General features: G+C 35.4%; 1 protein-coding gene across 1 annotated transcript in view; it reads right to left on the bottom strand.

The window, feature by feature from the left end:
- Positions 1-10,601: 10,601 nt before the first annotated feature.
- Positions 10,602-24,687, bottom strand: part of LOC123528279 (uncharacterized) — a 45,381-nt gene continuing 31,295 nt past the window's right edge. The window contains exons 20-26 of the mRNA XM_045308013.2: positions 24,116-24,293; positions 22,640-22,745; positions 20,382-20,538; positions 17,485-17,608; positions 16,248-16,416; positions 13,635-13,825; positions 10,602-11,910 (exon numbers count right to left, since the gene is read on the bottom strand). Coding sequence (XP_045163948.2) covers positions 11,732-11,910; positions 13,635-13,825; positions 16,248-16,416; positions 17,485-17,608; positions 20,382-20,538; positions 22,640-22,745; positions 24,116-24,293 — 1,104 coding nt within the window. The 3' untranslated portion in view covers positions 10,602-11,731. The remainder of the gene's footprint in view (positions 11,911-13,634; positions 13,826-16,247; positions 16,417-17,484; positions 17,609-20,381; positions 20,539-22,639; positions 22,746-24,115; positions 24,294-24,687) is intronic.

Consider the following 24,687-nt stretch of genomic DNA (forward strand, 5'->3'; position numbering starts at 1 on the left):
CTAAATATGTGTCACATTTTTGATATATTACCTGGTCACGAGGGGTATTTGTGGATTGGAATCAAATTTTTACTTGACCTGAAACAGTGATCTTGACCTTTAACCGACAAGAATAGATCATGTGTTGACACATTGTCTCATCATGGATAACGTTTGTGTGTAACATTGAGATAATCCATCGGTTCATATAAACGTTAAGGAGCGAAAACAAAATGACCTTCAATAGTGACCTTTACCTATAACCTACAGTGCTAAGTGCTTAATTTACATATTGCCCACTATTCATATACTAACTATGATTAACATGGCTTTAATACGTTTTTAGTAATTGCAGGATCAAGATTTTTGGACAAACATATGGACGGACGGTCTGACGGATAGACGGAAGGCATTCCTATAGCCACCTCCGTTGTTCCACCGGTAAGGGATTAAAACGTAGTATTCAAGTACCGGCAGCTGTCCCCTGACAAGTTATGTGCTGCAACCTTGTTTATCCTACTCCAAACGAAGATATGTTCATAAGAAATACTGCGTAATATATTACCAGATACTTTATGTGATTAACATCGAGCAAATCCCTCGCAAATAACATGAAACATATTTTCCAACAACACAACAAAACATTTTGCACTTCATATAATGTACAGGCTTCAATGCATTAATTATCAGCTTCAAGTCAAAACGAGAAATCTTAGAATATGCAGTAAGTAAACTTTCAAACTTTCAATTAAAGGTACCACAAAAAGACAAATAAAAAGCATAATCTTAAATAAAGACTTCACATTTGAAACATACACCTAAACACTACGATAGCCGTGCAATATTCCCTTCAAGTCAAAACATGTGCAGCAAAACGAATGATTTTTCTTGTATTTTCTTAGACTGACATGGGAGGTCATTTTGTCCTACTTTTGTGTTTATCGTTTTTCCGAAACCGATCGGAAATTCTTCGGGATCACGTGGTTTTATAATTAATTCAAACAACTGTCCGTTTAAAGACGCGCCACAAAATAAATGTATGTTTTTTTTTTTTTTTTGTTTGTTTTTTTGTTTTTTTTGGGTTTTTTTTTTGTTTATTTCCATGATAGTAATTATACATGATTTGCACGAAAAATATGAGATATAAAAGCTTTCAGTTTTAAATTGACAGTGACATATATTAGGCCAAGACAATGTGTTTTATTGAATTAATGTAGCAATATGTACATAAATTAGACTATGTAGGTAAATTTCAATCACATTTTGTTTCTAGAGTGTAAGATAGCTATTCATCTATATTCTTAAAACTATTCAGAAAAGAGATTGAATAAATAAGATTGCAGATCAAGTTGTGAAAACACATTTATTCAGGAAGGGCCTAAATTGTCCACCCGAAAACTTGTAGTATAGCTGTATATTACTTGTTATTCCTTCTCTTGAGAAGGAATATCTTAATTCAATAAGTCACACTTGACTGAGCTACTGATGTCGAAAGCTGTTGTAATTACAAGCTGGCCATATAAACTCCGTGACCTTAGAAATAACCTCTGACGTTAAACTATTCTTTCTCAATTGAGGCGACTCCATGGATTACACAATACTAAACCCGAGGATGATTAATTGATTCTTTTATTTCCTCCTGAACATAACATATGTACATTCACCAGATAGACATATATCAGCAAATTTAAATGTAAACAACCAAATATTATCGTTACCTTCAAATGCATGGTTAATATGTGAAAACAAACCCCATTGTGACCCTGTAATTATGTGCAATGAATTCACACATCGAATCATAATAGATTGACCAGGTCAATGTCTTATTGCCGTATTTACTCTACTGAAAGAGGTAACAGATTTAATTTGTTGTTGGATTTAACAATTTATGTTAAATAACTAGCGTAAATACTTACCTGATTTTTTTGGCAGTATAAAACAGACATTGCAACCAAAATTTTACAAGATGGTCATTTTATATTTATATAGATGTGCCCTACAAGGAACTTTTGGTATGCTTTAACTTGTATTATAAGAATGATTTTCATGAAGTTTTTGTGAGTTACAAAAATGTTGAATTCCCTATGCTATGTTTGTTAACATCGCGTTATCGTTGGATCTATTTATAAATTATAGCCTCGTTTCGGAGCATTCCTCCGAAAAACTCCGAAGACAGGTTCGTAAGCAGTCGGAAAACATACTTTCGGTTTGAAATAGGCAAAAGGCTTTTGTTTATTTGTTGGTTTTTCTTGAACATAGTCGCGACTATTTGGTCAGATCCGATACAGTGTGACATATTTTCAGTAAATATGAAGTCTGAGCTACAAACTTTGGTTTTCATATAATACTCTTTCGCGTTTTAGTAGTGGACCTTTGAAATAACTAGGTATGAAAAACTACACATTCGCCACAGTCTTTTTATGAAAAATGAAATGAAATTAAAGACTCCTGTCGTGTGGCTGGTCTGCCGAAAAAGATACCTGTCCGACTTTTATCTATATTCTAAATGTGCCTGAAATTCATGAACATAGTATGTATGCCTTGCCTTCATTGACACCATATATATATCTGACCTTCATTTACATTTTATTTATGACTAATCTTCACTGACCTCTTAATCATATTTGACTCCATGAATATTTAAATTATCTCAGCCCTTCTCTAATATCCTGATTATTTCTTACTTTCATTTTCACCTCACATATGTCTGTATTTCATTAAATCTTATCTCTGACTAATCTTCTCTGATATCTTAATCATGTCTGATTTTCAGAGGGATTTTATTCATGTCTGACCTTAATTGACATATTCTTGCTGTCTAAGCCTCGTTGATAAATTATCTATTTACCGATGTTTGATTTATATCTGACCTTCGTTGACATCTTTTGGCCTAACTTCCAGGGACATTTTGTTTATTTCTAACTCCATTGACCACTTATTTACAACTGGCCTCCAGGGAAATATTATTTACATTCACTCATATTTTCTCTATGTCTGACTTTCAACGACATCCAAATTATGACTGACTTTCCGAGACATCTTAAATATATCTGAATTTCACTGATATCTCATTTATGTCTGACCTTTACTGATATATTAATCAGTATAAAACTAATTGCTTAATACTCTTATCTCCTAACTCTTCTATTTAGTACATTCTTAGCTATTGTATCTTCTAATCAACGACGACGTATATGGTATTAGCTGATAGTGCAGTTCAGCAAAATTCTCAAAACTGGTGTCAGATCTACAACATTGCAGTTAACTACTAAATATTTGATTCTTTCCTAATTTTTCCAATATTTAAATCATAATCATAACAAAGTATGAAGTTATACTGATCAGCACAAGTACTCTTGACAACAATGTTAGTAGAAAATGTTATAAAAACGAAATAGATACACAGAGAGATGGACATACATATTATCGTGCAAACTATTTAACTATATACTGAAAGAAGATGATAGCAGAATAAGAGTGAAATAAAGAAACGTGCTTAAGCAAGTAAGAAGCACCGGATGTTTCATTTATGGGGTCAGCTTTGTTTAGATTAGGTTGAAGACTGTGTTTGGCACGGAAGTTCCCTCTGCATTTCTTGGTGGCGATGTGATTTTCCTCCTGCGGAGTTGTCTGATCTTATCCTTCCAATTAGAAGTATTCCATCAGAGAGTTCGGGCGTTGAGGTTTGGGTCTGTGCCTACGTTGTTGTAAATCCTCTGTGATTGTTGCCTATTAAACACAAGAGTAGGTTTTTCAGTAAGGTATACTATTCCTTATTGACAACCTATACATTAACGAAATAGGTATGTTTGATATAATATATTTCTAGTCAAAACAGAATTATCAACACTATTTTTATACAACTGCAACTTAAACCACAGCTGCAAAGTCCTGATACTCCATGTAAACTAAATTTACTCCAGCTCCAGTGTGCAAGAGCAGAAAAGGACAGCTGCTATAGGAGTATGTGTTGTCGTATATAAAATAAGGTAACAAGTTGTAGCTAATTCCGCTGTGTCTGATTCTCTTTGTTCTCTTTCAATTCCATCTCGTTATCATATTCTATTCAAATTTGTATGCAGTTATCACTCTTTCAAAAATTGTATGTCATGGTCATATTCTTCCCTAAATTGTATCCCGTTGTCGTATTCTTCGTTAAGGTGTATCAGTAAATTGTTTTCCATTGTCATTGTGAAATTGTATTCTATTATCATTTTCTTCTCCAAATTTTATTCCTATTGTATCGCTTTGCCATTAAATGCTTCCCTAAGTTGTATCCCGTTGTCATGTTCTTCCCTATGTTTATCCCTTTGGCATTCGTCTATAAATTGTTTCGGCCGCAACGAGTTCAAAGATGACAAAATCTTAAATTCATGCATTTGACAGATTTATAACGATAAACAGATGCATTGATATCTGCACAGAAACCTAGAACACAGGTTACGTGCTACAAAACCCGGCCTCTGCGGTCGGGTGGTTAAGATTACTTGCCTAGCAAATTGTAGATTTGACACTTCCCTTTAAGCTGTAGATTTTTCATTTGACTGACTGACTATCTAAGTTTAATAAAGGTCCTTCCGCCCTTTCAGGCACAGTATAGCTTTTGCTTTGTAGAGTAAAGACCGCCGACATGTCACCAGGCATGCCGATAAAGATGCTTTTTGAAGCCAAAGTGATGAAAAATTACCTCTACGCAATTTCCGTAGAGTATATGCCAAAGATAAGTAATTTTGAAGCCAAAAGTGGATCACTGTCGCGGCAAATGAGACCTAAACGACAGCTCCCCCATGGTAGCCAATATGAGAAGGTAAGGTGTGGCAAGAGTCGCCCTTAAAAGGGCGGTTGAAGCCGCAGGTGCAGGCTGGTCTCCCGTGGTGTTGATGCCCGTCCCCGCTCGCCCCACACGTTGAGCGTGAAGTTTTAGTAGCTCGGGGTCTTTTCTGCATGCCGTCAGTGGATCCGTCGATGTACTGGCAGGTCTTCTATCTGGTCTACACGACTGTGCCACTCAGAAGTGTCCCGCGATGATCTGCCACAGCGTTCTTTTGTTCATTGCAGTCTATCGCCATGCAGGAGTTTCATCATTACCACCCGAGTTGAATGGAGCCGGGTGGCCGAAGCCTTTTGTTGATAAACAACCGAAGTTGAATAGGTTGGCTCCCCCGGGTAGAGTCGTTGGAAGTCTGCATGGCCCATCCTCGTTGTCCCATCCTTTGCATGGCCACTCCCACCGGATTAGTCAGGACACCGACAACTGTCTTGGCACCACTTCTGTCGATGCCCTGTGCCTTCTCCACGACGTGCACTCTCCGGAGGGAAGGAGAAGGATTTTTCATTCGAGGAGGACTTCAAACTTTATACGGAAAGTCGGTGGTTCTACCTAGGTGCCCGCCAGTGCACGAAATGAAAAATAAAAATGGCCCCTCGAAATAATTAACGCTTTTGTTTTCGTTTTCATATTTTAATCAATGTTCATCAGTAAACGTTTGAACCAATTCCTTAGAGCAAATGGTAAGAATACCAGAGTAAGTATATCTATGGGAGCCTCCTTAAGAAGCACACATAAAGTTCTGACATAGCCCCTAGCTGTCCTATACCTATTATACTCACATGCAAGTGCAGATTGAAATTCTGCGTTGTGTTCCACAGACACTCTGTTTATCTTTTTGTTCGACCGGCAGACATCTTCGCATACATCATTAATGTCCAAACCTCTGACTAAAGCTCCAGTAGTTCGGGAGGATTTCGACCTGGGGAGTTGTAAATTGACCAATCACATATTTCCATTTAAACTGGGAATGAGCTGAAATTTGCATATGTCGGTCAGTTCAATTTGTAGTAGTGCATTCATGCCTACGTAGGAACAATCTAATTTTATGTTTTCTTTCCATAATGATAATATAAAATAATAAAAAAAAATATTGATACACTGCGGATATCTGACTTATTTCGGCGTAAGATCAAACTCGCCGAACTGAAAGACACTCTTAGATCTGTGAACAAGGCAAGTAGGCCATGTCTAAATGACTTGTAGTTCTATATAATATATATAATATATTACCATATCCGATCGGATAACTAAAAGCATTTTCGTTTCTCCCCAACATATAATCAATCTGCGTTCGGTAGAAATATTTTGGGTAAACCATAACACTACCATCACGAGACAGCGCGTGAAGTAAGGTTGCATTGGCTGAAAAATAGAGAATATTTGATTTAGGACCTCTTGTCATTAAGGAGACACTATGGGAGACTGTTCCACTTAAATGTGTCTTATGCTGTCTTGCGATTCAAAAGAAAATAAATTTAAAGTTCTGAGGGAAGCATTGCTGTTGTATTAGAAATACATGTTTCCACTCCTTTGTAAATTACTATACGTATATTTTCAAGAATAACATTTGGGTAAAGGGAAGCTTCGATTCTTAGAGATTTCCATGCAATCTGAAGGAATGGAAAAATAAGGAGTATTCTTTTAAAATATATGTCTACATCTTCGAGCTAAAATTATATAGAAATGAAAAAAAATATTGTTACCCATAATTTAGTCAACAGAAAACATGCTCACCTACACTAGATGCTGATAGTAAAACAGTTTGTAAGGGTACCGTAGAACAGTTTGTACGAGGTAATATTAACTTGATAGTAGAAGAAGTTTGTCAGAGTCATATTTACTTGATGGTAGAACAGTTTGTAAGAGGTCATATTACCTTGAGGGTAAATAGTTCGTAAGAGATCATATAAACTTGATGGTAGAACAGTTTGTAAGGAAGAAATATAGACTTGCTAGTAGAACAGTTTGTACGATGTCATATTAACTTGACGTAGAACAGTTTGTAAGAGGTCATATAAACTTGACGGTAGAACGGTTTGTAAGAGTTCATATAAACTTGATGGTAAAAAAGTTTGTCAGATTCATATTGACTTGATGGTAGAACAGTTTGTAAGAGGAGGTCGTAAGAGGTCGTATCAACTTGATGGTAGAACAGTTTGTATGAGGACATACACTAGTATTACTTTGATAGTAGAACATTTTGTAAGAGGCCATATAATCTCAATGGTTGGACAATTTGTAAGAGGTCGTAACTTGATGGTAAAACAGTTTGTATGAGGACATATCAACTTGATGGTAGAACAGTTTGTAAGAGATCATATTAACTTTTTCAAATATTATAAAGGTGTTATTTTGTTTGCTTCATAGTTTAAACAACTGTACTTTTAGTACTTAGCTGAAATCATAATTTTCTAGGCAAAACAATTTAGAATAACTTTTGTTGTGAATAAAGAATAAGTGTTAACCAAATGATGTAATAAACCCGACCAAGTACCTGCAAATTTGAGCGACACATAATAATGCCATACCAGACCCTGAGGAGTGCGTACAACTTTGATCGACTAGTATTCCATCCCGGAAAAATAAAACGCGAAGCCCTTACACCCGTGAGCTCATTTTGCAATATCTGATGATATAAAAAAATAAACTGTATCAGTTCGGATTGATGCCACAGTTTTATGACAAATAAAATATATCAATGTTTGGTAAAATCCTACTTTCTTGTTTTTTTCTAATATTTGTCAAAAGCTTGAATATTGATTAAGATAGATGAAAGTTTTGTTGAATCCATTATTTTTATTACCTCCCTTTATGGATCGTAGGGTATGAGTTCATGTGCAGAATTGAAAGTATTACTTTTTTAACCATGTAATTATTCATAACATTTATTTGGATAACTGGTTCATCTATTTTAATATAACACTTTTAAAGACTTATGGAACTTTAGCTGACACTACTTACGTGTTTAAAACCTCCACATTTATTTGTTTCGGAAAACCACACCGTCCGTACATTTGTTACACTTTAAATATATGGTACACACAATAATATATACTAGAAATGTATGGCACTGAGCGTTAAGGTCACTGCACATCATCTAGTTATTGAGAATGTTTGTGCCAATTAACATTAATTTTGTCAATTCATACAAAAGTTAATTAAATAAAACGTTTGCCTTCTAAGGGTGACTTCGATCTTCAAGCTTGCTGCCTGGGTCTTTCACATAATATATATTGTCTAGGTATGTAGAATGTGTGCGTAAATAATTTCTTGAATTATCTTCTGATCGAAGTCTTATATATGTCAATTTAAATTTTGATAAAATTTTGTGAGTACACAGCGTGCTTTTGGGGGAAAGCTGCAACTGCAAGTTAGATCACTCGAAGTAAGGGCTAGGTCATTTTTAATAAAACAGAAAAAAAATATTTCAATTTATGTATGCAGCGTACGAGGCATTTGAAAACCTCAGTATGCATGCTCATATTATTTATGGAGGTATCATTTGGGCAAAAAAAATGAACAAAGGGCAGAACGAGAAAATTAAATCGACCTTAAAGCAGTCAATTCCTCCTGAACGGCTATAGCATGAGTTTGACATAAAAGGAACGACTCAGAAGTCAAAGTAAAATTGCTTGCTACATTACTTCAAGGGTCCATGCATAACTTCTGGCGCACAACACGCGTTTCATGCTCTCGTCATTAAATGAGATTTGGCTGGACGGGAGTGACTTAAACTGATACAACTGTCCGTTCGTTTGAGTTTGTATGTGCATTAGTGCCTGAGCACGTGTCCTGTCTGGCCGATAATTTTGTTCTGCATTGCCGGATTTTCAAATATATCGACATAAAAAATAGCGTAATAAGACAATAATTATTTCGCCTAGAAGTCCAGACCCCTTTGCTCAAAGGTCTATCTTACACAATGCTCTTAAAATTTTAAGATTATTTTGTTCGTTCAGTACCTTTTCATTCATACATGGATATTCAAATCACGTTGCGTAAAAAGTTTAATCTTAAAATCAGGGATATAGTTATAAGTAAATTTTCAAACTTAGAAGAAGAAAAAATATATTTGTCATGTCTATGACTTGTATAGACGGATGCGTCTGCAAGTAACTGGGCATAAGAGCGCAATACCAATATCCCTCACGTTGTAATGAAGGGTGTCACAAAAATATGATAAATGAAAGGGTATAATTCAGTAGCTGGACATGGTTCCGACTCTTCTGTTCGTAGCTTCATTGCGTTATGTATTTTTGAAACGTTTTGAAACCATCCAAAGATCATAAATTTAGACAAGGCGATATACTTGTGAAGGATGAGAGTTATGATTTTTGACAAAACAGTGAGTTTTGCTGAAAACCTTTACTCAGTTCTGTTACTTTTGACAAAACACTTTACTCTTTCCTGTCACTGTGGCAGCTAAATGTGAAAATTTCAAAAGGTTGTACACCATGCAAAACTTCTATGTGACACTCATGGCACCTGTGAAGGTCATAACGTTGTGTAGTTTAAGAGGTGTGATTCTTATAGCTTAGCAAAGTAGTAGCAGATTGCTTAGCCCTCAAATCTACACATACCATAGAAGTATATAAATGTGACAAAACGTCTTTAGCAATGTGTAAAGGTCATTATTTTTTACATAATTCCTTCATAATTTATATCATTAATTAATACAAACTATTCAATATGACTTTTGTCACCAAACATGAGTGATAAGAGACATGCCATTTTGCAATTCAAATTGTCAATATGCAGTTGTCCTTCTGCATTAGACGCATGCTTACATAAAACACAATGGCACATGAAGATCAACAGTTCTGTATAACAAAACTAATAAGCCATGATGCAGTCTCAACAAGTGACTTAGTATTGCAGGATTGATAGGCATGAGGGTCATGCAAGCAATACAAGCAACACATCACCTGGTTATAGGAAACATGTGTGCGAGTGTATATAAAAATGCTTCAAAGCATTTAGAAAGCTAACTTGAAGGAAAAAAAAACATTCATACTTTTATCTCAATAGTGACCTTGCCCTTTGCTTTTAAAACGTTGTGGAGTGCAAATTATTCCTTGACCATAAACAGTTATCTTGACCTTTAACCAACAAGCATAGATCATGTGTTGACATATTGCCTCATTATGCGGAGCGTTTGTGTGTAGCACTAAGACAATCCATCAATGCATATAAATATTATCGAGTGGAAACAATTTTTTACTTGACCTTCAATAGTGACCTTGACCTATGACCACTAAGCATAAGCCACCCTCTATTCACGTACCAAGTTTTATGAGCCTAGCTTAAATAGTTTTTGAGTAATTGCAGGACGGACATACCGACGGACTAACGGACAGAGGGAGGGAATTCCTATAGTCGCCTCCGGTGTTCCACCGGTATGGGATTAAAAAGCAGTATGCATGTGTGACGGGTCGTAATCTTGTTTATTCCATTCCAAACGAAGAACGGTTTATAAGAATACAAACGGCGTAATATATTACCAGATACTTTATTTTATTAACATCGAGCAAATACCTCGCATATAGTATGAAACATATCAAACTTCATAAAAAGTTAATATATAACAGAACTCAAACAACACAACAAAACATTTTGCGCTTCATATAATGCACAGGCTAGATTCAATAGCTGCTAAGCATTCAGTATCAGCTTAAAATGTTACTACACAAATGCACTGGCGCGGGTAGCGGAGTTATAGTTTGGGATGGGAGTGGGGGCTGCGAATAGCTACCCCCCCCCCCCCCCGCCCCCCGTACCCCCACACAAAAAACATGTCTCAATATCATAACTATAAAATCCTATCCGGTACATAGAAATGTCCTCTCATAAAGTCTGTGTGTCCCTTTCATTTGCTGTTATTCCTGTGCAAATAATTTTCACCGAAATATAGGGAAGAAATTTGGTCGGTTTGGGGAGCTGTTATGCATTCAAAGTTGGATGGTGGAGCGTACCTAACCCGACCTCCCTACCCCCACACCACAACCACTACCCTGCTCACATGCCTATGCAATCCAACATATATCCATCAATATTCATCAAAACTATGCAATGTAAGTCCATACAAGAAAAGGAGCGAATATCAAATAAAGAGCAATCGGGTTTAAATATCATAACCTTTCAGCGCATATGCCACGCGATTTCTGTTCAAACCTTAGACTTAGCAGCAACTAAACATTCTACTAAAATAACCTGTTATGAAGAAATAATATTCGTGATTAAGTCTTCATATGAAAAATAATATGAAAGTAAAGACACTTGTCGTGTGACAGTTCTGGCGAGAATGATATTTCCCCGACATTTATTCACATTCTATATATGCCTGAAGTTAATATTATTATAATGTCTTACTTTTAATGACATTTTGTTGATGTCTGGCCCTCGCTTGCCACTTGTTTATGACTGACCTTCACTGATATATTGATAAAGCCTGACCCATATTACATTGTTACATATTAATATTTAGGTCTGACGTTCACTAATGTCTAAATTGTGTCTGACCTCCAGAGATGTATTACTTATGACTGGCGTTCACTGAAATTTTATTTGCCTTACCTTCAATGGCATCTTAATCATTATTCAGTGTAAACCTAATAGCTAAATACTGTTATCACCTTAATCTGCCATTTAGTACATTGTTACACATTATAATTATTATTTAATTAATGACCATGTATATGATAACAACGGCAAAATCTCAAAACTTGTGTCCTATCTAGTACACTGATTTACAGACAATTAAGTACTTCCTTTCCTAATAAGTGGCGCCAAGATTTATACCAGAATCATAACAAATTATAAAGTTATACTGATCAGAACATTTAAGTACTCTTTGACAACATGCTAGTATTAATATAGGAACACAGAGAGAAAGACATTCATATTATCGTGCAAAACTGTTAACTACAACTTGAATGTAGAACATGACAGCAGAATGAAAGTGAAATATAACATAGCACTCATTGAACCTATCAAGCAAACAGCACCAGATGTTTCATTTATAGGGTCAGTTTCAGGCGGGAAAACGGGGTCTTCTGTTGCCGTCGGCGTTTTCTTTGATGGAGGATGTTCCATAACAATGTCTGAAATTGAAAACAGTGTCTGGTTTTCTCCCTTAAATTATATCCCATTGTCTTTTTCTTTATTAACTTGTAACCCGTTGTTATGCTTGTTTTTCAACTGTACGTGTTATATTTGCAATAAAAACACAACCGCTCCTTGCATTTGGTCATATTTGAAGTTAGATTATGGATTAGAACACAGTTGTAAAGCCTTACATTAGTTATATTCAGTATAAATTCCATCGGGATTAAATAGAGGATAATTGTTGGTTTCGGTGTAATATCACGTTATAATTTCACCGAGTGGGCACCAAAAGTGATATTTTCACGAGTGGCGCAGCCACGAGTGAAAATAACAATTTTTGGTGTTCACGAGTGAAATTACCGTGATATTACATCGATACCAACAATTTTTCTGTTTATTTTGTGTCTAAAACTCTACTTTTGTTGTGTTTATTTCAATAAAATGTCGAACTTTGCGGGAAATTTTTTCAGGAAGCATCGCAAAGATGACGTCATTTTAACGACGTCATCGTCATATTGTTTCCGGCTTCAGTACGCTCGGTAAACCTTTTGACGTTAATCCGGGTATCAGATTTCATAATTTTCACTGAGTGACCAGTGAGTTTATCAGGATATAATTCACCGTTATATTTCGATAAACCACCGAAAAACATAAAATGAATAACGAATAACTTTGCTACCGAAGTTCAACTGGATACTGTATATCCACTGGCAATAAGGGAAAGTTTTGTTGCCAGCTGCTTTAGCTTAGTCCTTTCTTGGATGGCTATAAGAATGAATTTTAAAAATCCATGATTAAGCAACCAAAAGTGGAATTCTACAATTATTGCTATCATGTTTTATTTTTGAAATTGCATATATGTTCGGGAAGAAACAACTTACTAAAAGTTGACATTGACTCTTATCGTCTTATCGTAGACATGTGTTGTCTAACCTTTACCCTGCTATTTTTTATAAGACGGAATGGTCCGTCATTCAATTAAGGCAGCTTCACTTATTATTTAAAGAGCAGACGCTAATTACGCTAAACGGACGAGTCGATACATACAAAAAAACCAGGAATACTGATCAGGGTACTTGGCCGCTGCTACACAGACCAGGGCCTCTGCGATCGTGTGGTTAAGGTCAGTCACCACAAAGCAGTGATTTAAAACCCTCGCTTCCGAAAGAAAATGTTTCCATGCGAAGAAGTCATAAAGCTGGATTACAGGAGGTCCTTGGTGCTTTTAGGTGCCCGCCCATGCATAAACTAATGTCTGAATGGGCACCTGGGGTGTTCCTCGTCCATGAGATGTCTAAAGCCGCCATATGACCTACATCGTTAAACCCAGTGAAAAAACTCAAAGAGTTCCTAAATAGTGTTGAAAATGGCATTAGCAACATGTCAGTAAATACACATTGTTAACTAAGATATAACTTTTGACCACTTTTTTGCGTAACAAATATTTTTAATGTTTTTGGTAGAATCTGATTTTATCGTCATTGCCTGCTTACCCGCTAAAATAGGTCGTTTCTACAGCGGAGAGAGACAATTACAGTTTCCTTACCTAAAATAATCATTTTTTCGTTGAAATATCCACTGTTCATCTGCAAACGTTTGAACCAATCCCGTGGAATACATGGCAAGTATGCCATAGTAAGTGTACCTTTTGGGGCGGCTGGACAATGACGTTTGAGAGACTCTGAACACGGCAACAGAAATGAAGATCAAGCATACTTACAAGCCAATACAGATTGAAACCCGGCGTTGTGTTCCACAGACACTCTGTTCATCTTTTCGTTCGATCGGACATCTTCATATGCATCGTTCATGTCCGGACCACCAACCAAAGCTCCAGTAAGTTCGAAAGGATTTCGACTTGGGGAGTTGTAAATTGACCAGTCACATGTGTCCATATAATCTGGGCATGAGCTGAAATTTAAATCCATTGGTCAGTTCAATTAGTAGTAGTGCATGCACGTCAATGTGCGATCAATCTAATATTAGACTAACGATCTTACGTCTTCTTTTCATGACGGTGATTCAAAATTAAAATAAATATTCAATTTGATACATTGCGGACATTTGCTTTGTTTCAGCGTAAGATCTAACTCGCCGAACGACATTGAACGAAACATATACATCTGTTAAGCGGCAATTAGGCCAGGTCATAATAATTTTGTGTTCTTTCGGGGCATCCTTATCAAAGATTATGTCTCCAAGAAAGAATATAGTTACTTAATTATTAATTGAAATCCATAATCAGACGTGTTTGAAGTGACGTATTATGACTGTTTACACCAAAACGGGAAGTAATTACTTAGTGTCATATGTGAAACAGTCCAATATAATGTTTCATGTTGTTCATTTTATATCATATGATGACTTATTTAATAGTGGTTCAGGTTCAATTTGTGGTTTAGATAAACATGACTGTTTCCTAATATCCTTGCAGTAAGTCTACTCTCAGACTAAATAGCTTGAGCCAATATTCCATGTAAAGTACTATTCTTTTTGTGTTTTATTCTTTTTAACGTTCCTTTATATTAATCGTATTTTCTAAATCATTATTTTAAAATAAATAGACAAGTTTGTCGGGTCATTAGGCCGTTAGACCGCCTGTCTGCTGGATTGGAAATCTTCAGAGTTATTAAGATTTCATTCGCTGTATTTCATTTAGCATATATTAATCAAACACATGACTGTTTCTTGATTTCTTTCTTTCACGTCTACTCTCATTGGCCTTGATGCAATTTCTCATAGTTAAGCAACATTCTTTTTTGTGCTTTATCGAGACTTACGTTTGTATTTACAGTTTTTTTCAAATTCTAAATCATTATTCGACAATAAATACACGTGTCAACCGGACCGCCAGGCCGAAAGGATTCTAGGCAACTAGGCCGATAAAGCCGGGCAACCAGGCCGCCAACAGCAGTCAGCTAGGCCGACAACTTCAGCAAGATCTTTCATTGCGCATTTCCATATTTTAGTTTAATTCATTGTAAATTCTGCATATGCGTAACTGGTCACCAGCAGTTTTAATGGGAGCATTTTCAGAATGTTCTGGTTTTTTTTTTTTTTGGTTTTTTTTTAGACATTTAACATACTGTTTTTGGTTAGAAATAAATTCTTTAAGAACAGCCTTTTGAAGCACAGAATGTAGCAAGCAAAATAAATATTAGACTCGATTTGACTGAATCAATAAAACATTATAGAAAGTGCTACAGCCTTCATGTTCCCTACAACCGGCTTAAGCGAATTTGTTTTACGCAGATATTTTATGGACCTATGATCCCATATAGAACCAGAAAATATAACAAAAATGACTTCAATGACGGTCGACGCATGGCTCTAAGTAAAGTTAGGATTAGAATATAAAAATTAGGAAGCTCCACTGGCAATAAACCACTGCACATGTTATACTTTAGGTATACTTTAAGAACCATGTTCAAGAAAGGGAAAATGCTATTTTCATTGCCTATTTCTCACTTAAAACGCGCTGTTCGAAGAATGGGTATCACGAATAAACACTTCTACCATGCACCAGTCACATTGTCTCAGTATTGCATATTGCAAAGATATTCCACATGTTTCATGCTTTCGTCAACGTTACAGAAAATTCCTGCGTGAATTCCTGAATGAATATCCGGTCTGGAGGTCACAGTGTGCATATGTTAAGCGAAATGTAAACAAACTTAAACAGAATGCAAAATATTCACATTTTTACAATAAAACTCGAAATGATGAATGAAAATCGTATTAGAAATGATTTTGAATTTGAAGTCATACATTGGTATGTATTTGTATTGTTTATTTAATTCGCATTGCACATTTATGCTGTGTTTACATATTCTAGCGTACACGGGTAGTTAAATGACGACTGACATACATTATCACATCAGACAATCAATATACTTTATTAGGAAAGTTCATGCGAATGTTTCCTGTAATGTTTATGAAGCGTTGTTTCTCTGAGATAAGATATATTGAATGAATATGACCGATACACAATGGAATTTTGATATCTATAGTACACATTTTCAGAACCACGCGTTTTATGTGAGAAATGCGCGATTGAAATGGTTTCGTATATTTTCCATTTATGATCATGGTTCTTAAGGTATACCTAGGGTAGGGTATACAGTGGCATTTTTTCTGGTCTGGTGCCAGTTGGAAGCTCCTAAAACGCATAGAATGCAACCAAGTAATATCGCCCTTATCAATCTACAAGGCGAAGGAGAGACAGAACGATGGCCGTTACGGGACACCGTAGAATTTATAGTTGACAAAATTGATGTGTTTGTCCAGAACAGCTTTATTGTTGAAAACCCTGAGATTCTATGACAATTCTAACCTTGATCTGTGGTGGGGTCGCCTAGGATAACGACTACCATATCCGATCTGATAACTAAAGGCATTCTCATTTCTTCCCAATATATATTCAATCTGCGTTAGGTAGAGTTCGGACGGGTTATTCATAATGCCCTCATTTCTACACAGCGCATGAAGTAAGGCTGCATTACCTGTAAATAGACAAAAGATAATAGGTAAGGGTAGATTTCTCAAAAGGATAGAGCATCAAAAACACAGCCTCAGAGCCTTGATTTACGGCATCTTGTCACGAAGGATTCCCTATGGAAACTGTTCCACATAAATGTGTCTCATGCTATTTTGGGATTCACAACAATATTAATATCACCGACCCGGAGGATCCCTGCCGTTTCAATGAAACATTTTACAGCAAACAATTTCAATCTATTTTCAGTACATTTTGCATCGGAAAAGTAAGCGAATTGCTCAATTTTGAAATAGGATCTGTTCCTGCCGTATAGAGATTTGATTGTATTTGACCTTACTTGCAAAATAAAAACATATATCTTCACCCATTTTAAAATGACAATGAATAGTATACAGCGAAACGGAAGTTTCGATTCTGATACTATTTCCATGCAGTCTGAATGATTAAAACTGACTGTCAAACAGAATATTCTTACGTGGTTACATCTTCGAATAAAAGATATATAGAGATAGGAAAAGTTACTATTGTTATCAATGGTACTTAAGTAAACAGAAAAGTGCTCATCTATAAAAGATGTCGATTGCTGTATATTTTGCAAGGGGGACATAATAACTTTCCATATATTACTAAACGAGTTATTTAACTGTCTAGTTTGAAAGGAACTTACACTTAGCTAAATCAGAAACATTTAGGTGAAACAATTGTTACGGTAGCTTACGCATACCCTTAAGTTTAACAGCAATCTCTGCGTCTTGGCTCGGTGGTTAGAGCATTGGACTTCCACACGTGCGACCCGGGTTCGAATTCCGCCTCAGGCACTTGGAATTTGTCTCCTTCAATTTCTGTAAGACGTGGGCTTGTCCACGAAATCGACTTGATCTAAAAAGGCACTTTCTATGCCAATATAGCATTCACGTCATCATTAATGATGACTTCTTTGAAGAAGGGAAAAATGCAAATCCCGCCACAGGCACTTGGGATTTTTCATCTTAAAAAAACTCTATCCTCTTCAATTTCTGTTAGTAGCTTTGTTGCGCAGTAAAACAGGTCATGCTATAATTTTATAAAGTACCTGCGAATTTCAGCGACTCGTAATCCTGCCATACAAGACCCTGTGGAGTGGTTACAACTCCCTTCATCCAGTATTCCATCCCTCCAAGAATAGCAGTAGAACCGGTGAACTCATACTGTAATAGCTGATGACAGAAATTAGTATTGATCAACCCTTTTGTAGACATACATCGTTTTCTGAGTCGAAGACATCACGAACTTTATCCACATATTAGGTGTTTTGATGCTGGATAACACTGTGTTTTTACATCTCCGTGATTTCACATGTATTTCCATTATTTTAAAATAGATATTAGTTCATAGAGTGTAATTAGTATAAGAAATGTTAAATTTCGGTCAAGGGGTTAAAGGGTCATAGTGCCTTTGTTAATAACTTGGCTGTCACATTTTTATAACGAACATAATATATATCATTTTTTAATTTAATCCTACTTTTTGTTATCGTTTTTTCAAAAATTTGTCAAAAGCTTGAATATGGATTATCCTATAAATAGAAAGTTTATTAAATCCATTGTTTATCTACTTCCATTTATGGATGTCAATGTATGAGCTGATGTGAAGTATTGAAAGTATTACTTTTCTAACCTTGTAACTATTCATAACATGTATTTAGATTGCTGCTTCATTTGTTGTTGTTGTTTTTTTCATCATTTGTTATAAACTTTAAAGCCTTTTAAAACTTTAACTGACACTACTTACGTGTCTAAAGCCTCCACATTTATTTGTTTCGGAAAACAAAGCCGTCAGTACATTTGTTACACTTTTACTATACGGTTTGCATAACGCAGTATATACTAGAAATGTATGACCTTCAGCGTTTAGTTAGCTATGTAGGTCCTACACTCAACACATCGTCTAGTAATTGAGAATGTTTGTGATAAATTAGATGACGTTTATCAATTCATACAAAAGTTAAAGACGTTGAAACATTTGCCTATTAGGGATGGTCTCTTTCTTCCAGTTTTTGGTCTTGGTCTAGCACATAACACATTGTCCAGTTATGTATTATATGCCCGTAGACAATAATCATATTGCGCAATATCTTCTGATAGGAGTCTTACGTATTTTGATAAAAATTTGTACGTAGTGTGTTTTGAGAAAAAGTTGGGATTGCATTTTAGACCTCTTGCAGTAAGATGTAGGCCAATATTATTAACAAAGATATAAACTGATATCCCACTTTAAACTGGATAAAAGTTCCTTGAAGAAACATTCTCTCTACTACAAGACACTAAAATGTAATCTCAGTCTTTTTGAAAGGTACTTATTAGTTTATCGAAAACAAATTCTCTATATTTAGTAACAATGACCTTGGCCCTAGCTACCTTAAACAAAACAAAATAAGGGTCTTAATAAAAGCTATCTATATACCAGGTTTGATCTGTTTACCTCATTCAGAGCTGAGTTATAATCTGACAATCGCTTTTCTATTTTTAGCAACAATACTCTTGACATTGACCTAAGCAACCCAAAATACTAGTACATTTAAAAACATGGTATCTATTCCTAAATTTGCAGTTCGGAAGAAATAACCTATTCATATTCCTTACTATCGTAATTGATCACAAACAATTTTCTATCTTTAGTAACTGCGGCCATGACTTTGATACCAATGACCAGAACCCATACTGTACATTGGTGTCTAAGAAAGATGCGTATATATATGAACTAAGCTTGGTCCTAATGTCCTATAGCAAGAATGAACATTAAACAGACATTAGATGTCCTATATAGTAAGCAATATATAAGTACTAAGGGTCATAACTCAGGTGTTCTTGAAGGGAATTATACTGAATCTTCCAGGGCAACATCTCCCAACTTCAATTAACATCATTGTGATGACTTATTGAAACCTAGTCTTTCTCATGCAATCTGACCGAAACCTGCAAGTTAGCATTTACATACAGCAGTAAATATTTAACCCATATTATAAGTAAATACTCAACAACCTGTCATAGATATGGTTTTGGACGAACGTACAGACGAACGGACATGATGGACAGGACGAACAATTCCAGAACTATATCTCTTAGTCTTCGGTTGTAGATAAAAATTGCTTCAGTGTATGAATGCAGCTTTACGCATAGTCATTGGGAAACCTCTGTATGTATTTTCAAACTATGGAAATATGATACGGGCGAAAAATGAACACGAAGGAACGGCGGAAGAGTAGTCAGTTCCATTTAGATGGTATCTGCATTATCTCGATGATTGAGTGTGCATGTAATCAATGGCTCAGAGGTTCACATGTAAGATGCTACCTGAGAAGGGTCTACGCATACCTTCAGGCATACAGCGCGCTTAATATGCTCCCGTTATTACAAAAGTGAAGGGTATTAATTGTTAACACTGTCCGAGTGTATGAGACTATATGTACATCAATGCATGCGTAAATATCTTTTGCATGATGACGGTTAAAGCCTGAGCCGTGATTTAAACCAATACCCGTCCTCTGGCATCGAATTTTTTGTATGCAATAAATAAATAGACAATCGCCTTGGAACACTGCGTCGCGGCTGAATTTATCTATCATTAAGATTAACTGAGATATGATGTCCTTGATCTCGACCCCAATGAACCTATATGTAATAATCCCAACCTTGGTTGTTCTATCAGCTACCAAAATATCAAGGTTAATATCATCTAAAGTTCTTGTGCGATTAGTAACAGTGACACTGACCTTGTTTGGACCGTCCCTAAATGCAAGCCCCTTCCTCGGATTTACTATCTGCCTTCTACAGGTTTTGTTTCTTTCACTATTTCAACAAAAAACTTAAGTTATTGAACAGCAATGATAATCTTTGCTGCGCCCACCCAACAACATCGCCAGTCTAATAACCAGGTTTTAAAGTTTGAGAAACCTGGTTGAAAAATTATAGACACCAGAATAACACTTACATTGCAAAGAGTGTATTTGTCTTTCCATTCTAAAACAGCGTTTATCACTTTCATTGTTTCGAACGTCATACCGTCGTCATAGTATTGCGATTCCTGTGTTGCTTTGTACATCCACCAAGCTGCCACACACATCTCGTCATCAAAATCATCACCAGGACTACAAAAACATGATACTTGTTTTACGTCTTAAAGTAGTAATTGTTACTTTTACAGTACTGGAGGGAACAGATAAAAAGCAATTATTGACAATAACAAAATCTATTTTGAAAAGTAACAATTCAGATACCTTGATTAATAATAAACATTTAATTAAAATCCAATCATAATGTGCAAGAACAGTCCAATTTCTGTATCGTTCAAATACAAATCCAGTTAGTAATAATTCCAAATCTTCATACAAATCAGAGTACAGTTTCGTATTCGTTTACATTCATGTGCACTTAATCATTAGTTGTTTATTCGCAATTCGCCCCTCTATAAAATCTCGCAAAATACAGTAATTTTATTCGTGGTTTCGTATTTTTCAACACGACAAGAATAACTTATTTTTTTATATAATTTATACTATATTTAAACGGCGGATATACGTACTGAAGAAGTATTTTTCGAAAATATTTGAAATATGTGCCCATATAACATACAGAAAAATAACTTAAAAATAGTGCCCGTAAATGTAGGATCTCAAATTACTGACATTTCATAATGAATTTTTATTAAACGTGTTGGATCAAGAAATCGTCGAGCATTATATTATTCTGACAAGTTCAATGTGGAATAAGAGCTAACCGAGGACAGCAACTCCCGATTATTCAATAGCCATGTCAATTGAATAAATATCAAGGTCGATAAAGAGGTATGATTTTGTAAAATTGCAAAACAGGGTTATGGAACCTGTAGAATGCATATCAGCTCATGACAATGGACATGTGTGTGAAGTTTTAATCCATTCCCATTAGTGGGTAATGAGATAACAGCTTACATATAAAAATTTAACCAAAAATTTTTAAGATTTTAAGGGGGCTTAATTTTGTAAAAATGCAAAACAGAGCTAAGGAACTTGTCAACAGCAAGCCATATCAATAGAGTGAACAAGTGTGCGAAGTTTCAATTCATTTCCACCATATGTTACTGAGATACGGACTTACATACATAAACTTAACCACAGCGGGACGAACACACCAAGGACCTGATGAGTCCGAATATTCGAGCTAAGAATGCAAATGAATTGTTTTTATTGTATATTCACATTCACTTTCTCTGCTAAAACAACGAAACAGATATGTTTATCTATTATATATAGGACTTCACCTATTAGGTCTCGCATGTCAATGGCGATTGGTTATGCGTTTGGTAACATTTGAAAGTTATTCCCGAAAATTGAAACAGTGTATGATACATCTTTGAATAGACAGGGTATATATATGCTTGCATTGCTGTGCCATAACGCTATGTTTCCAACTTTGTCAGACATATCACAAAGCTTGTGGGTGACTTCATTTTCATAGGTGCTGATCACATACATATATGTAATCAGCAACTATGCATTTTAAACAATTTTGAATTATATTATTATTTGTTTGTTTTGTTGGGTTTAACGTCGCACCGACACAATTATAGGCCATATAGCGACTTTCCAGCTTTGATGGTGGAGGAAGACTCTATGAGCGCGTACCTGAGTAGAACCACCGACCTTCTGTAAGCCAGCTGGTTGGCTGCACCACATGACGAATTTAACGCCCCGATTGGTGCTCTAACCCACATCAGTGGGGGCAAGTGGATTGAAGTCAGCGACCATAACCGCTCCGCCATGAATAATTATTTGTATCAATTATGTAATACTTTCAGATTAAAAACAAAACATAAGAAAATTTGTGAATGAGTTTAATTCATCAAGAAATTTATTTCATAGTTTGCTTCAGATTTTTATTTTATATTTGTATACGAATCTAGATATGCCATTGATTTATTCTGTTTATTCCTAAAGAAAGGGCATATAAAAATGGTCGCTGAAATTGATTAATACTGAAGAACATATATGTAAATTTTTGAAAATTCTGTGCGTAGAGAAGAATTATAAAAATGTCCTTAATAATTGTCAATAAATGGTTTTTAATACATATGTATAGTAATGCGTGTACAACTTAACTTTGACTTTATGTGAACAGTATGCCCAAATAAAAGGTTCACTTAATGAACTCACTCAAGAGAAATTGGGTCTTACCCAAATATGTGTCTACTGTAGAATATTTGTAACTTACTCAGAGTAATATATGCTAGAAGGGTCTTTAAATGTCTCATTTAATTGTTTCGCAAAGCTATAAACTTCTTTAGCTGCTGACAGCAACCTGGCAGAATATCCGGTATCTGAAATTAGATTGTATAATTTCTGTTATAGGGTACAACCGGTACCTGAAGCATAATTGTGTGATTCTCTTAAAATACACGGTACTTGATTTTTTTTTTTTTTTTTGGTGGGGTATAATTCATTCAGCAAAATTCTATTCAAATATTACATACAAGCTCTATGGCTTTTTCAGTACTATACTACACGAGTGTCACTACTCACTATAAATTATAAACATTTAATTATATATATGGTTTTTGAAACATGGTTGTGTAACTCCCTTCAAAATAAACGGTATCTAAAAAATGACTGTGTAACTCCCTTCAAATATACGTTATTTGAAACATGATTGTGTAACTCCAAAAAATTACACGGTCTCTGAAACATGGTTGTGTAACTTCCTTCAAAATATACGGTATCTGAAACATGTTTGTGTAACGCCCTTCAAAAAACAGTATCTGAAATTTGATTGTGTAACTACAAAAAATTACACGGTCTCTGAAAAATGATTGTGTAACTCCCTTTAAAATATATGGTAATTGAAACATGATTGTGTAACTCCCTTCAAAATACATGGTATTTGAAACATGATTAACTCCCTTCCAAATAGTATAACTCCTTTCAAAATATATGGTATCTGAAACATGATTGTGTCACTCCCTTCAAAATGTATGGTATTTGAAACATGATTGTCTTGCTTATACACATATAGTATCTTTCAGAATACATGGCATATGAAAGTAATGAAATCCGTTTTAAAAATATGGTACTTTCGCACGTCTTTAAAGTTGTTTTTCCGCCATTCCATCGACGTTACTGAAAATTAGTTTAATTCTTTATGCTTTCAAGATATAATTTATAAGGCGGTATTTAAAGTTTAATTATAGACTTTAGGCCGTCTTAATGAAACTTAAGAGGGGCGACAAATATGCCTCATGACAGCGTACTTCCAAGACAATTTAGCAAAATAGGAAAACTTGCCATAAAACGTTTACCTGAATGAAATGCCAACGCTAATGTTGACGCCGACACTATGGTTTAATCGCCATAGTCGAGGCAAGAAGTTTGAATACATCACAATATATGTTTATGATGTGAATGTCTATAAAAATGGCATTTACAGTCATTTTGAGCGAAGTGGTGATTTTGTAAGCAGGCCTAATATTCCCAGGAAATAAAGCGTGCATGGATCATTAAGCATACACCCGAAGACTGCCACGCGTTTTGAGTGTTTTCAGTTTTGGCAAGGGATCAGCGGGAAGCATTTTATTATTTTAATATCTGTGCAGCGCATTTTTGAAGTTTTACGAATAGTGAATGTTGTTTGAATACGATTGTTCTTATACAACATATATAAAATGTAAATTGTATTCTAAACGTGCAAAATTACCATTATCTTTGAAGATAACAGAGCCAATAGCAAGTGCCGTAGCAACATCGGCTGCAACATCTGCCCCTTCTCCCCCTCCTCCTTGGTTAACCCGTATTTTCACGATGTCAGATGATGATAAAGTGCTTGTACGTTCTGGTCGTGACCAAAACGCTCTCTCATATACTTCAAATCCGACCTGAAGTATAGGATAAATATAGTGACAAACACTTCAAATCCGACCTGTAGTATAGGGTTAATAAAATGACATCTACTTAAAATCACACCCGAAGTAAATGATAAATATAGACATCCCTTGATCAAGTCTGATCAAGATATGCGCTGTTTCGCCTATCGGACAGTATCTTTTGGTAAACATCCTTTAATCACTCGATGATACAATCCGAATTGAAGGACAGACAAATTATTTACAGAAATTTAACATGGCAAGGGTCAGGGCTTTACACAAGTTTGGATTATGCTAATAGTACAAATAACTCGGTTTGTAATCACCTGCTTATAGAATACTTCACATATTATATGCTATATGCTGTAACCTACTTTTGAGAAATAAAAATAATATAGACATCCAC

The sequence above is a fragment of the Mercenaria mercenaria genome, chromosome 14 (genome assembly GCF_021730395.1).
Source record: "Mercenaria mercenaria strain notata chromosome 14, MADL_Memer_1, whole genome shotgun sequence".
Classification (NCBI taxonomy): domain Eukaryota; kingdom Metazoa; phylum Mollusca; class Bivalvia; order Venerida; family Veneridae; genus Mercenaria; species Mercenaria mercenaria.